The following is a 14,287-nucleotide window of genomic DNA, read 5'->3' as shown; positions in this document are numbered from 1 at the left end:
GTCTTCTGGTCCTGCAATAAGTAACGAAACCAACCAACCAACCCCTGTGTTGCAAAGAGAACGTCAGCAATGTCTAGGCAACACGATGACCATATACATACGTCATAGACAATCTTTATAGAATTCCTTCAGACCATAACAAGTACAAAATGAAATCTTTAGTATCAAAGTCTCTGAAAATCTTTAAATGAAGCGAGGTACCAAACTTCGTACGATGAAAGACCAGCTGTGAAGCTTTGTGTATTCAGTAAATATGATGTCCAACACTGAACAGTGATTCTGGATATTGACTACTTCATAAACCCATCTTATTTCGAATGAATGTTTTATATGAGCTCTGTTCCACAGCATTTGATATTTTCATTTACATACATTCATTTGAAATAAGATGGGTTTATGAAGCAATTCCATATCCTCCCACCACGCTGACGAAGAATTCTACAAAACAGTAGTCAATATCCTGAATCACTGTCTTTCATCGTACAAAGTTTGGTACCTCACTTCATTTAAAGATTTTCAGAGACTTTGAGACTAAAGATTTCATTTTGTACTTGTTATGGTCTGAAGGAATTCTATAAAGATTGTCTATGACGTATGTATATGGTCATCGTGTTGCCTAGACATTGCTGATGCCTTCTGGTCCTGGCTGTCTGCTTTGTTCTCCAGGCTCTCAGGGAGATGGATTGGGGTTTTTTTTGGGGGGGGGGGAGTATAATTCGTTGCTTCCAACTGCCATCAGATCTGGCGCCACTGAAATTGATGAACCCAAGTTCGTCACATTAGTAGGCCTGAGTATTTATTTATGGCATTTATATTCAATCTTTTTTATTCAAGGACCTCAAGGTGGCATACATGGTTCTCCCCCTCCTCATTTAATCCCCACAACGACCCTGTGAGGTAGACTAGGCTAAGAGACAGTGACAGCCCCTAAGTCACCAATACCAAAAGCCACTATTGCCACCATTCATTTCCGTCTGGTAAGGGAATCAATGACAAACCTAGACAGCATCTTAAAAAGCAGAGACATCACCTTGCCAACAAAGGTCCATATACTTAAAGCTATGGTTTTCCCAGTAGTGATGAATGGAAGTGAGAGCTGGACCATGAAGAAGGCTGATCGCCAAAGAATTGATGCTTTTGAATTATGGTACTAGAGGAGACTCTTGAGAGTCCCATGGATTGCAAGAAGATCAAACCTCTCCATTCTGAAGGAAATCAGCCCTGAGTGCTCACTGGAAGGACAGATCCTGAAGCTGAGGCTCCAAGACTTTGGCCACCTCATGAGAAGAGAAGACTCCCTGGAAAAGACCCTGATGTTGGGAAAGATGGAGGGCACAAGGAGAAGGGGACGACAGAGGCCGAGATGGTTGGGCAGTGTTATCAAAGGTACTAACATGAGTTTGACCAAAGTGCGGGAGGCAGTGGAAGACAGGAGTGCCTGGCGTGCTCTGGTCCATTGGTCACGACTAAATGACTAAACAACAACAACAACAAAGGGCAGCTTATTATTATTATTATTATTATTATTATTATTATTATTATTAAGGTTTTCAAGGTTTTTCAGAAGTTTAGAGGGTGTCTACAAGCTTCTTAGACAGTGTTCCCCACTATTCACAATTTCACGCATTCGCAGGGTACCTGGGAACATAACCCAGTTGTGTGAGGAGACGCCTGTATTAGGGTAAAACCTGCATTTAAAATGCACATAACCGTGAAAATAACGTAAAATGCAGGACATGACATGAAATTTACTTTGCCAAAAATGTGTATATCTGTCGGAGCCAGCCATCACAAGTGGCGCTGTTTAGCATAAAATAAAGACACAGAGAGCCAGCAATATTTTCATGATGGATAAGAGCAGCTCCCTTCCCTGCCCTCCTCCGATTTATTCCCCCTTTGTTCTCTCCAGCCGCATGGCCGTTTGCCAATGTCTCACGTTACCTACATCCGGTTCTGGCTTTTACCCACCGATCGCCATATAGGGTCATCACTGCCCAGAGGAAACACAACTCCATTTAAAGTCAATACATTCCAATACATTGTAAAGCTTGGAGTGCTGGTCACGAGGTCAGGGGGCCCCTGCAATATTAGAAGCCTCTGGTATGGCTCTGCATGACTCCCACATATATCAGGCAAAAGTAACTCAAAATGTGCACAGTAAGCAAAATTTGAACCAAAATGCTAACAAATTTTCGTAGCGACTTTTTTTTTTACTGCTCCCCTCACCAAAAAACCCCCCTCCAAGATTGCAGACTTGATGTGGAAATGTGTAAAACTGGACTCAAGATTGGAAAAATGGGAAATCGAAACTGAAATTGAAACTGACAGATTTATCCATCCCTAGCAGGGCAACAGGCAAGACTTGGCAGGGCACCAAAGGGGAAAATCCCCTTGTTTCACACACCCTTCTGTGTTCTCCCTCCAGGCAAGCTAGAGACATTAACCAGAGTTTAAGGACACGTTCAGCCAGGAATTCCCCTATATAACTGTCCCGTTTCCTTTCAGATTAAGAAGCGCAATTATTGTAAAAGAGAAAAAAAATACTGTCTTCAGGCAATTGCTTGATAACAATAAATATATTGAGAGGGGCTGATAAGGGCTGCATGTGCTGTTCCTACCCAACCTCTGCACATTCAGAGTTCATGTTTGCATAGAGACACACCTTTGCATCCACACCTAAATTGTGTATAGGCTTCTGTACATGCAAACAGTGGCCCTCTGTTTTCCACGGTACCACATTCGATGTGTGGGGGTCTATGTGCTTAGACCATGGGTAGGCAAACTAAGACCCGGGGGCTGGATCTGGCCCAATCGCCTTCTAAATCCAGCCCGCCGACGGTCTGGGAATCAGCGTGTTTTTACATGAGTAGAATGTGTCCTTTTATTTAAAATGCATCTCTGGGTTATTTGTGGGGCCTGCCTGGTGTTTTTAATGTGTGCTTTTATTTAAAATGCATCTCTGGGCTATTTGTGGGGCATAGGAATTTGTTTATTTCCCACCCCAAAAAATATAGTCTGGCTCCCCACAAGGTCTGAGGAACAATGGACCGGCCACCTGCTGAAAAAGTTTGCTGACGCCTGGCTTAGACTGTCTTCATTTAAAGTGCATTTCTACCTCCTGGTTGCAAAGGCAATACAGTAAACTCCTTTCTTTTTACATGAATAAACAGAAAGTAGCTGAAATGTTGAAACACTGTTTATTTATCAGATGGTAAACAGCACTCAAGACCTTTTATTGATGACATGAAGACTAGTTGTAATAATGAGTTTTTATTTGATGTGATTATTCTCCCTCTTTGCAGTTACTTTACAGATTCCTGTCTTCATTTATATTTTTTTACATACTTGCTATAGAATTATAATAATGAAAACTTGCTGGGGGGAAACTCTATGAAGTAGCTAAATTAATATTGCTTCTCTGGCCAGAATATTTATAGAACACCCTTCAAAAAAAAATTCTCAGCCCACTTTACAGTTAAAATTCTAACCAAGTATTAGAAAGGCAGTAGTGAAAGATGAACAAGAATCAGCAAGAGAAAATGGATGAATGAAGGAGAAGCAACACAAAAAAGGTAAATCAACAAGTACATTAGTATTTAGAGGATAAAAAGCAGGAAAGGTATAGAGCTAAGTGCTTGATTTACTTCAGCAAGTAAATTACTATTAAGAAAATGAAGAGCAAAAAGTAAACGTGGGAAGAAGTATGGAGCTAAGAGAAAAGTGATGGCTTTGAAGGAAAATTTGTCTGGAATGGTTAAAAACACACACACACACACACACACACACACCATTCCATTATACTGGCACCTTTCTGGCCGTTAGGAGATGGGAAATGATTTATTTGAAATTATAGTGGCGTGGGAAAGGAAAGTGAAAGGAGCAGGAATTTCCCCAGGGGATGTCAGAAGTGGGTGAAGCTAGCCAATAAATACTGGCCCCAAAGCTCTCTGACTCCACCACACAGCACATTTCCTCCTCTCAAAGCAGCCGCAGCAGGAGCAAGAGCAGCAAAGATGATCCAGAAGTCCAGCTTCGTAATCCTGATGCTTGTCCTTTGCACAGCTCTCATACAAGGTAATATTCTTTTACCTTCTTTTCTTCCGTATGATATTACATTAACTTCGCCTCCTTTTCTTCCATATAACATTGCATTAATTGCATCTTCTCTGCTTCCACATTTTGCAATGCAATCATAATGTGGTAATAACGTTGACTAACGAGGAAAGCTCATAGAACAATAGAGCAACAAAGTAATGATAATGGGTGGTATTCAACTATTTTTTTTACCGTTGCAATTAATGGACCTGACTTAGTCGAGTTTATCGATTACAGTGGGTCAGTTTGGAGTAGGTAAATATCATACAATGCTGTCAAGCAGGGAAATTGGATAGTACAGTGGTACCTCAGGTTACATATGCTTCAGGTTACATATGCTTCAGGTTACAGACTCCACTAACCCCGAAATAGTGCTTCAGGTTAAGAACTTTTCTTCAGGATGAGAACAGAAATTGTGCTCCGGCGGCGCGGCAGCAGCAGGAGGCTCCATTAGCTAAAGTGGTGCTTCAGGTTAAGAACAGTTTCAGGTTAAGAACGGACCTCCGGAACGAATTAAGTACTTAACCTGAGGTACCACTGTACAATGTAATAATGACTATCACCACAATAGTGTTGTCAAACTGGGAAAGGTCCCACTGCATTGGGGAGCCTTGGGACAGTCTGTCCCTCAACCAAATTAACCTGTGGAATCAAAGAATTGTAGAGATGGAAGGGACCCTGAGGGTCATCTAGTCCAACCCCGTGCAGTGCAGGAATCAATTACAGATGGACACCCAACCTTTGCTTAAAAACCTCCAAGGAAGGAGAGTCCACCACCTTCTGAGGGAGTCCATTCCAAAGCAGAACAGCTCTTACCATCAAAAAGTTATTCCTCATGTTTAGTCGGAACCCTCTTTCTGGTAATTTGAAGCCATTGGTTCGAGTCCTGCCCTCCAGAGCAGCAGAAAACAGGCTTCCATGTGACAGCCCTTGAGATATCTCCACTTAGTCTCCTTTTTTCCAGGATAAACATACCCAAATCCCTCAATCGTTCCTCGTAAGGTTTGGTTTCCAAACCCTTGATCGTCCTGGTGGCCCACCTCTGCACACATTCCAGCGTGTCATTATCTTTTAAAAATTGTTCGGCAGGGTTCATGTGAGAGTAAAATGGGGGCAAGGAGAACAATATATGCTGCGTTGAGTGCCAAGGAAGAAAGGTGTGATATACAGTGGTACCTCAGGCTTCAGGTTACAGACGCTTCAGGTTACAGACTCCGCTAACCCAGAAATAGTACCTCAGGTTAAGAACTTTGCTTCAGGATGAGAACAGAAATCGTGCTGCGGCGGCGTGGCGGCAGCGGGAGGCCCCATTAGCTAAAGTGGTGCTTCAGGTTAAGAACAGTTTCAGGTTAAGAACGGACCTCCAGAACGAATTAAGTACTTAACCCGAGGTCCCACTGTAAATATAATTAAATCAATAGAAAACAAAGGGGTTTTTTTTGGGGGGAGCAATGTCATCTCCCCCCTCCTCCCAAACAAAATCTCCAAGCGTTAAAAAGATTGTGGCTTACCACTTTCCCATTCATTGCTCTGTCTGAAACACCCCGCTGAAGAGGTTTCGAAGGAAAGCCTCCCCTCTCACATCACACCTGCAACCCTGTAAAGTTATATTACGACTGAGCGTACCCGAACGTGTAACTCAAGGGTGACATTCTTCTGTTGCAGGAATGCCAACTACCAGCAGAGGGCGTTGCCTCTGTCGAACAAAAGGAATGATGCTGAGCTCTGTCCCTATTCAACGAGTTGCTGAAGTTGAATTTCACCGGCCCAGCAGCGGCTGTGATCAGGAGGAACTGGTGTAAGTAGTGGATGCTGGTTCTACTCCAGAAGCCTTAACATTTGTGTTAAGTTTCCTACTTGGGGTCAATGCTATTTTGCTACTCAATGCAATACAAGTAACTATATAAAACCCTAAGGAAGTTGTGTTGCTCTAGAAGGGCAGGGCAAATGCCTTTATTTTGGAGAAGTCCAATTGCCACGGAAGGATAATAATATTAGTAGTCCTGTTTCTAATTTGCCCTCAATTGCTTCTTTGCAGAGTCACTTTCAAGAGAAACGAGCGCAAGAGATGCCTGAACATTAATTTGGAGCAAGGCCGTCGTATAAAGGAAGTAAGTGAGTTGGTTGAGTGGGTTGGGATGAGACAAGATAACGGGGTGGTTGTGTTGGTGGGCTCCTGATACCTCATCCACTCTGGCCACAGATAAGCGTCTTGTACTCACCAGGTATTTTTCTTTGCTTCCCTTACAGGCAATTATGAAGAAGAGGAAATGAAGATTGTTAAAGACTGAGAGAGGAGAAGGCAGAGAAAATATACCGTATTTTTTGCACCATAACACTCACTTTTTTCCTCCTAGAAAGTAAGGGGAAATGTCAGTGCGTGTTATGGAGTGGATGGCGGGAGGATCTGCTGCAGTCGTGAGCAGAGGATCCATGGTTCCCCTTCCTTCCCTCCTCCACGGCTTGCTTTGAAACAGCAAAGGGGGAGAAGAGCCGCTGAGTGGGGAGGAGAGAGGGACAGAGAGCCTGCTTGCTTTAAAGGAGCAAGGCGGGAGAGGACAGGAGCCTTCTCCTCTTATACCCCTCTTCTGCATTATTAACAGCATCCTTCTCCACCCACCCCACGAGTGTTCCTTGTCCCTTGAGTGCTTTTCCTTTCCTCCCCACTTAAAACGTGGTTACAAAGCACGGATCTACATGGATCCTCAGGATTTTTGCACTGGGTCACCCCAAATTCACCATCAGATCACATAGCATGTCCATGGCTACAGCTTGCACCAAAAAAATCACACACCCACTGTTGCCTGGGGCCGCAGCATGAACCACAAAAATCATACATCCGCTGTTTTGTTTAGAATATTTTTTTTCTTGTTTTCCTCCTCTAAAATCTCTGTGCTTGTTATGGTCGGGTGTGTGTTATAGAGCGAAAAATACAGTAATTGGGCATCTGGTTACTGAGGTAGAGAAGTCATGAGGTTCAAGCTTCTTTTGGACAAAGACATCAACCATTTCTCCTTCAGGAAGACCTCCTGACAGCCTTCTAAAAGACTGACGTTCTGTGGACCACACAGTTTGAAAACTCCCTGACCTAAGTGTTTAATTGGCAGGTTTCGGTCTCGTATAAAGCTGCCAGAATTTGAAAAGGAGCTTTTCCCATTTAGTTTCTTTCCCTCAACTTTCAGGTCAATAATTATGTGTTACCACGGGAAGAAACAAAAAAACTGAGAAAGCTAGAGGACAAATAATTTCATGTTGTAAAGCCCTCAATAGCTAAAAAAATCTATGTGAGTGGAAGACATTTGGTACTCATTGTTTCGTTGTTAAACTTAAAAGAATAATGTTTTCTTGCTATCGTGTTGTTGTATTCTGCTCCTTGCCGGGTCTTGAATGCAGGCTTAGCACCTGTACATTTGTAAATAAAAATATTTTTGTTTTGTAACAAATCAGCCAGTGTGTGTTTGTCCATTTGTTCTCTCTCTCCTCGAAAGTAAACCTACAGGAGCTGCCATTCAGCTCCCAAATCAAACTTCGGCAACACAAGTAACATTCACACTGAAGGAGGTGAGGACAGGTGACCCCAACCTAGGCCCGAAGTCACCCCCCCCCAACTAGGCCTCAAAACTGTCCAAAATTCCTTTTCTCTCTTCTAAAAATCCACAGCTAAAGTTTTCCTCACAAAATGCATAGGCAAAATGTTATTTTTTTATCAGTATGAGAGAGCTTCAAAAAGGCCAATGAATAGGCTCTGTCATTGCCAAGAATACTCAGGCCTGGGAACTGACTCTTGTCTCATTCGGTTGTAACACATCTTGAACACGCTGAACGCAAGGCTCCTCGACCCCCATTGGCTTCTCACCCCCTTTCCTGGGAAGGGCGCCAAGAGTCCAAAAGAGTCCCAAGACAGGAGCTTTCTGTTCATGCTCAGGGGAACTCATGAGGCAGGACTCTTGAGGAGGAGGAGAAAGGGGAGGGAACTGGAGGGAATATATGCTCTGTGCAAATGGCTGTGAACTTGTGCTTGTTTTATGAATCTATCACACTTGCTCCTTCTACCAGCCGGATGGTAGAAAAAGGGTGCAACACCATGTACAGTGGTACCTTGGGTTACATACACTTCAGGTTACATACGCTTCAGGTTACAGACTCCGCTAACCCAGAAATAGTACCTCGGGTTAAGAACTTTGCTTCAGGGTGAGAACAGAAATCGTGCAGCAGCGGCGCGGCAGCAGCAGGAGGCCCCATTAGCTAAAGTGGTGCTTCAGGTTAAGAACAGTTTCAGGTTAAGAACGGACCTCCAGAACAAATTAAGTACTTAACCTGAGGTACCACTGTATTTAAAACACATGGATTCCCCCAAAAGAATGCTGGGAGTTGTGGCTTGCTAAAGGTCTTGGGAACTGTAACTTTGTGGAGGTAAACTACAGTTATCAGGATACTTTGTGCTTTAAATGACGTTGATTTGTGACATCAAATTCCCTACAAACACAGGAATGGGGATATTGTGTGGGGGAGAGATAGGGAAGGACTCATTTCCTTCGTGTTTCAGACAAAATACAGTTTATGTCCCAGAAACCCACATGCCTCTAATTCCCAGTTCCATGCATACTTGGCTGGAAAGCCCATCTACTAAGATGATATGCTTTGAACTGCAAGGCACGTGTCTTTAACTGCAATTACTAAGCAATAAAGTAGGCCCTGGTATTCAGGAAGGTTAGCACCATATAACCTGACTGATATATATACATATGAGGTGGATAGCTTGGTTGGTTAGAGCATGGTGCTGATAACACAAGGTTGCAGGTTCTATCCCCATATGGGACAGCTGAATATTCCTTCATTGCGGAGGGTTGGACTAGATGATCCTTAGGGTCCCTTCCAACTCTACAATTCTATGACTCTATATAGGGCCATCATGTTGTTATGACTGGGCTTAGGGTAGAGATACCCAGATGCATTCCTTCAAACCAGGAAGCTCACTTAAGCCTCTTTCTCTCTCTCTCAGCCATGTTTGAGCTTCCTAGAGGAATGTGTTACGCAAATTACGGGAGGGGGGGCGGCACATCTTTAAAGTTAAATGTTACACATATTATGCCTGAATGTATCCTTTCAACTTGACAGCTCAGGGAAGTTACCTAGCTTTAAAAAATAATACAGTATAAAATCATCTCCTTTGCCAGTTTCCTCCATTCCAAAGCTATTTTCCCCTTGAAAAAGGACTCCAGGAAGTGTCCAGAGGTGACAATTGCTGGGCTCATTGTTAGCCAGATCTCATCACCTGACTTGCCTCAGGCTCCAGACATGCAAAGGAAGTTCTATTGTACTTTTGGGTGGTGGGAACTTAAGACATATTTGTCTGTGCTAATCTTATACCTGAGTCTTGCCCTGCCATGTCTGCCTATGCTAATCTTGTACCAAGGACTTGTCTGGACATGTTACAGATAGGTAGCCGTGTTGGTCTGCCATAGTCAAAACAAAAAAATTTTTTTCCTTCCAGTAGCACCTTAAAGACCAACTAAGTTAGTTCTTGGTATGAGCTTTCGTGTGCATGCACACTTCTTCAGATACAGATGTGTATCTGAAGAAGTGTGCATGCACACGAAAGCTCATACCAAGAACTAACTTAGTTGGTCTTTAAGGTGCTACTGGAAGGAAAAAAATTTTTTTGTTTTGTCTGGACATGTTTGCCAAGGTTAACCCCTCCCCTTTTGTGACATGTCAGTGATGTACCAATGATGTAGCAATGATGTAGTACAAACTGTATTCTAGGATAGGGTGGGAAAGTTTTAAAAGTCTTTGTCACCCCATCCTCGGGGTTCAAATTTGCTCTTTGAACCTATTGTGCAGTAAACTTTGGTCTACAGCTATTTGCTCCGGTTGGTGGCTGGACTCCTTCCTTTATTCCCCAGGGACCCGCGGGCTCTGCCCGACGAGCTGGGTGACTGAGCAGCCTCACACCTAGATTTTTCCGTGACAAATGTGAAAAATAGGCCTTTTGGATCAAAGCAGCATCCTGCTTTGCCAGAGAGATGCCCCCAGAAAGCCCACAAGCTATCTCTGTCCCAATATTCAAGGCCATTCTGCCTCTGGAAATGGTGCTTCTGCTTTGCAAATTATAGCCAATAGCCATTGAAAGAACTAGAACCACATTGGGACCTGTGGCCCTTTGGGTGCTGCTGGAGTCTGGACTACAACTCCCATCATCCCCGACCCTTGTCCATGCTGGTTGTGCCTGGTGGGAGATGCAGTCCCACAATGTCAGGCATGCCGCAGATTTACCCACCTATGATCGGAATCCTCCATGAATTTGCCAAGGATGTGGGCCTTGACAGAGGAGCAACATAACTGGACATCGCATGCCCTGTTGGTGGGCAAAATACACTTAAAGCCTCCCTATCTTAGAGGATGGGCTGTAGCTCAGTTGGAGAACATCTGACTTGCATGCAAAAGGTCCCTCTTTCAACCCCCAGAATCTATAATAATAATAATAATAATAATAATAATAATAATAATAATAATAAATTATCCCCAGCCACTCTGGGTGGTTCCCAAATGAATATTAAAAACACAATACAGCATTAAACATTTAAAACTTCCCTAAACAGAGCTGCCTTCAGATGTCTTTTAAAAGTAAAATAGTTGCTCCAGGGGTCAGCAAAGTTTTTCAGCAGGGGGCTGGTCCACTGCCCCTCAGACCTTGTGGGGGGCTAGACTATATTTTGAAAAAAAATGTGAACCACCTGCTATGCCCTACAAATAACCCTAAGATGCATTTTAAATAAAAGGACACATTCTACTCATGTAAAAACACGCTGATTCCCAGACCGTCCATGGGCCGGATTTAGAAGGCGATTGGGCCAGATCCAGCCCCCGGGCCTTAGTTTGCCTACCCATGCTCTACTAGGTAGTGCTGGTAATGTCAGTTGCCTGAAACCATGAAGAGCTGCTGCCCACCAGTGTAGACAATACTGAGGTAAATGGACCAATGCTCAGCTCGGTGTAATGCGGCTTTCTGTGTTTCAAAATTCCTACATCTTCCCTCCCTCCCTTCCCCACCCAATTTTATCATCCAGCTCTTTCCCCACCTGGCGAGGTGAGCAAGACTCCAGGTGATTTGCGCAGCAGCTGAGGGAAGGGAGTGCAGTGGCGTAGCGTGGGGGGTGCAGGGGGGGCCGGCCGCACCGGGCGCAACATCTGGGGCTTAGGGTTAGGGGGCGCAAATCCATGGGTTAGGGGGCGCAAATTACTTGCCTTGCCCCGGGTGCTGACAACCCACGCTACGCCACTGAGGGAGTGGATATCAGAGTGATGTTTGAGCATATCATGGACTGGTTGGCTGCAGAGGAGTGGAGGGAGGAGTCAGCTGGGGAACCCCCAAGGGGAAACCCCCCCCCAGAAGATGACTCAGTGAGTGGTCAGAGGGCAAAGGACGACCAGACTGGGAGGTATTGGAAGCTGAAGAGGCAACAGGGTTTAGTGAGGAGGAGGAGTCTGGGACAGGGAGCAGTTCAGACTCTGAGGCTGGAGAGGAGGCTGGAGAGGAATGGGGGCCCGGAAGGGCAGGCTGTGGAAGAAGCCAGGGAATCTTCCCCCTCCTGCTACGACCAGCTCCCCTCTCCCCTGGTCTCCCAGAATATGTAGAGAAATGAAGAGGGTGGAGGAAGGAGAGAGAAGGCTCACCAAAACTCAGTGGAAAGTAGTGGGGGAAGCATAGGAGCAAGCTGGGAGCAGCCTTGTGTGCTTCTGCTGCCAGAGGCAGCTGCTTCACCCAGCCTCAGCTGTGGGCCGGCTCCACAATCAATGTGAAGGTTGGGAAGTCTTTTTTTCATATGTTGAACCAATCTGGTGAATGAGGGCTAGTCCCCTCGCACAGCAGAGTGAAGCAACCTGCACAGTTTCATCACGGCAGGAGCCGTCTTCTTATCTCGTCGTTATTCTGCTTTACTGCAGATCAGCTGGATTGCATAAGTGCAACGGATGGGTTTTGGGAACTGGGATCCTTTCCCAGTAATTGAGTCACTTCCAACTGCAAGTCAAAGGTTGGCCTCTTACACTATGCATCTGCCAGTGCATTTGTTTCCTTTTCCTCCAAAAACTCTGATTTCTCCTACAAAGCCAAGTTTCACTTTCAGTGTCATGAAAGTGCAAGCGAAGAATCTTTCTTTGGCCGCTTCCTGAGTTTGAAAAGGGGAAGAAGAACAGAAAAGCATGGAATTAGCTCAACTTCTGCCTGGGGCAGAATCACTTTTACCATGACGTTGACACGCATTGCAGTTTTGGGGTTGATTTCTCTACAACACCGTTCTCCAACGTGGTGCCCTCTAGTTGTTGACTCAGTGTGTGCAGCAGCTGCGGAAAACAACAAATTCCTTGCTAAGGACCATTAGGAAATTGTCAATCTCTTAATGCCATTAATGGAAATCTTTGGCCTGTCCCTCAACTGTCCCAATTTGAGTGGGACAGACAGGGACGTCTTAAGCATATCCAGCGCCGTGGTGCAAATACAGTGGTACCTCGGGTTACATACGCTTCAGGTTACAGACTCCGCTAACCCAGAAATAGTGCTTCAGGTTAAGAACTTTGCTTCAGGATGAGAACAGAAATTGTGCTCCAGCGGCGCGGCGGCAGCAGGAGGCCCCATTAGCTAAAGTGGTACCTCAGGTTAAGAACAGTTTCAGGTTAAGAACGGACCTCTGGAACGAATTAAGTACTTAACCCGAGGTACCACTGTATCCCTCCCCCCCCCCCGTTTCCCAGAGTTGTCTTGTGCCACAATGTCCCACCTCCTGTGTTTTAAAGGCCTTATGTCAGCCCAACACAATCTCAGCAGCCAGCTCCTTCCACACAACTGGTTTCATCTCAACGCTCATAGATATTAAAATATGGAGGAATTATGCATCCCCGGGGAGGTGCTGAATCAATAGAGGATGGCCACTCTCACCATGGGCGACTGGGTAGATCAAGGCACTCTGCACATGCTTAAGAGAACGAAATGGTCTGCAGCTCACGAAAGCTTATGCCTCACTAAAAACCCGCCCCCGTCTTTAAAGGACTTTTTGTTGGTGTTTGCTTTTAACCACTAACTGCATGGAGAGCACGGTCTTGAGTCCATCCTTACCTCTGAACCGAGTCCTAATGGTAGTGTGCCTCCCCTCAGCTTTCCCCCCCCCACCCCCCCGAAATCTGAATGAATCCCTCCACCTTTTTCCTTGACAGAAGGGGCGGGTCCCCCTTCCCCCTGCACTGGGCAGCTCGAGACTGGCTTGCTGTGTGGGCTTCTTCACCGCCCAGCATGCCCTCGCAGCTGTTCCCCGTCGGTCCCAGACTCCCGCTGCTGGGTGCCCCTGATGTGTGGGTGCCCTGGTGCAGGGCGCCACTAAGCCTAATGGATAAGACGGCCCTGGGGACAGAATCCATCCTGGCTTCTGACTGGATGCCAGAATGTCCTGGGTTTTTGGTCCAGTGCTCTGGATCAAGTCAAGGGGTTTGCACCCGAGTGCTACACCCCCCCCAAAAAGGCTCCTATTTTGGTCTCGTGCTCTTGCACGAATAAGCTGGTTCCCACGAGAACTTGGGACCAAAACAATAGCATCCTGATTTTGATTAGTGGGACATTGGAGGGCGTGCTATGCTGCAAGCATACTTCTTCAGTTCTGGTCGTCTTATTCCAAAAAATGCTCAAGGGAATGAAGCAATTCTGCTGTGAGGAAAAATTGCAGCATTTGGGTTTTCATTGGTTAGAAAACAGGGTGAGTAAGAAGGGACATGACAATGGTGTATGGCATGGAGAAAATGGACAGAGACATTTTTCTTCTTCTCACATAATACTCAGACTTGGGGACATTGAATGAAGCTGAATATTAGCTTCATTTACTTTGGCACCAGTTTGGAGGGGATCTCAAATTTTGGGGTTGACAATGTGGGATTTTGAGTGCTGTTAACTGCAGTGCCATTAAGTTCAAACCCAGGTATCAATTCCTCATTTTGGGAGCGGGTTTTGCGGTGCAGAAGGGTTTGAAACTATTGCAAAAGTTTGGCGTCGGTCTGGAGTAAATCAGACAATGTTCCTGAGTCCCCTGCTAAGGAATATTGAGGGGGTTGATGATGACACCTCGTGTGTCTGCTTATGTTACTAGTACCTATTACAAAGCTTTGTATTCAAGACAAAAACTGGTACAAAAACAGGGCGGCAGGA

At 45.1% G+C, this 14,287-nt stretch overlaps 1 protein-coding gene and 1 long non-coding RNA gene across 2 annotated transcripts in view; one reads left to right on the top strand and one right to left on the bottom strand.

The window, feature by feature from the left end:
* LOC310742572 overlaps positions 1–14,287 on the bottom strand; it is a 60,544-nt gene that overhangs the window by 28,473 nt on the left and 17,784 nt on the right. The window lies entirely within an intron of this gene.
* CXCL11 (C-X-C motif chemokine ligand 11) lies at positions 3,920–7,538 on the top strand. The gene is made up of 4 exons (XM_083572086.1): positions 3,920–4,074; positions 5,761–5,893; positions 6,134–6,206; positions 6,346–7,538. Exons 1-4 carry the CDS (start codon positions 4,014–4,016, stop codon positions 6,367–6,369), a joined length of 291 nt encoding a protein of 96 aa, XP_083428212.1. The 5' UTR covers positions 3,920–4,013; the 3' UTR covers positions 6,370–7,538.

The sequence above is a fragment of the Podarcis filfolensis genome (assembly GCF_964270895.1).
Source record: "Podarcis filfolensis genome assembly, chromosome: 9".
In the NCBI taxonomy this organism is placed as follows: Eukaryota; Metazoa; Chordata; class Lepidosauria; order Squamata; family Lacertidae; genus Podarcis; species Podarcis filfolensis.
This window is presented reverse-complemented; position numbering and strand designations above follow the sequence as displayed.

Coding starts and splice junctions, on each gene's coding strand:
- CXCL11 (XM_083572086.1), top strand. CDS start 4,014: ATGATCCAGAAGTCCAGCTTCGTAATCCTGATGCTTGTCCTTTGCACA. Junction 4,075..5,760: donor TTGCACAGCTCTCATACAAG/GTAATATTCTTT, acceptor CTTCTGTTGCAG/GAATGCCAACTACCAGCAGA. Junction 5,894..6,133: donor TGTGATCAGGAGGAACTGGT/GTAAGTAGTGGA, acceptor GCTTCTTTGCAG/AGTCACTTTCAAGAGAAACG.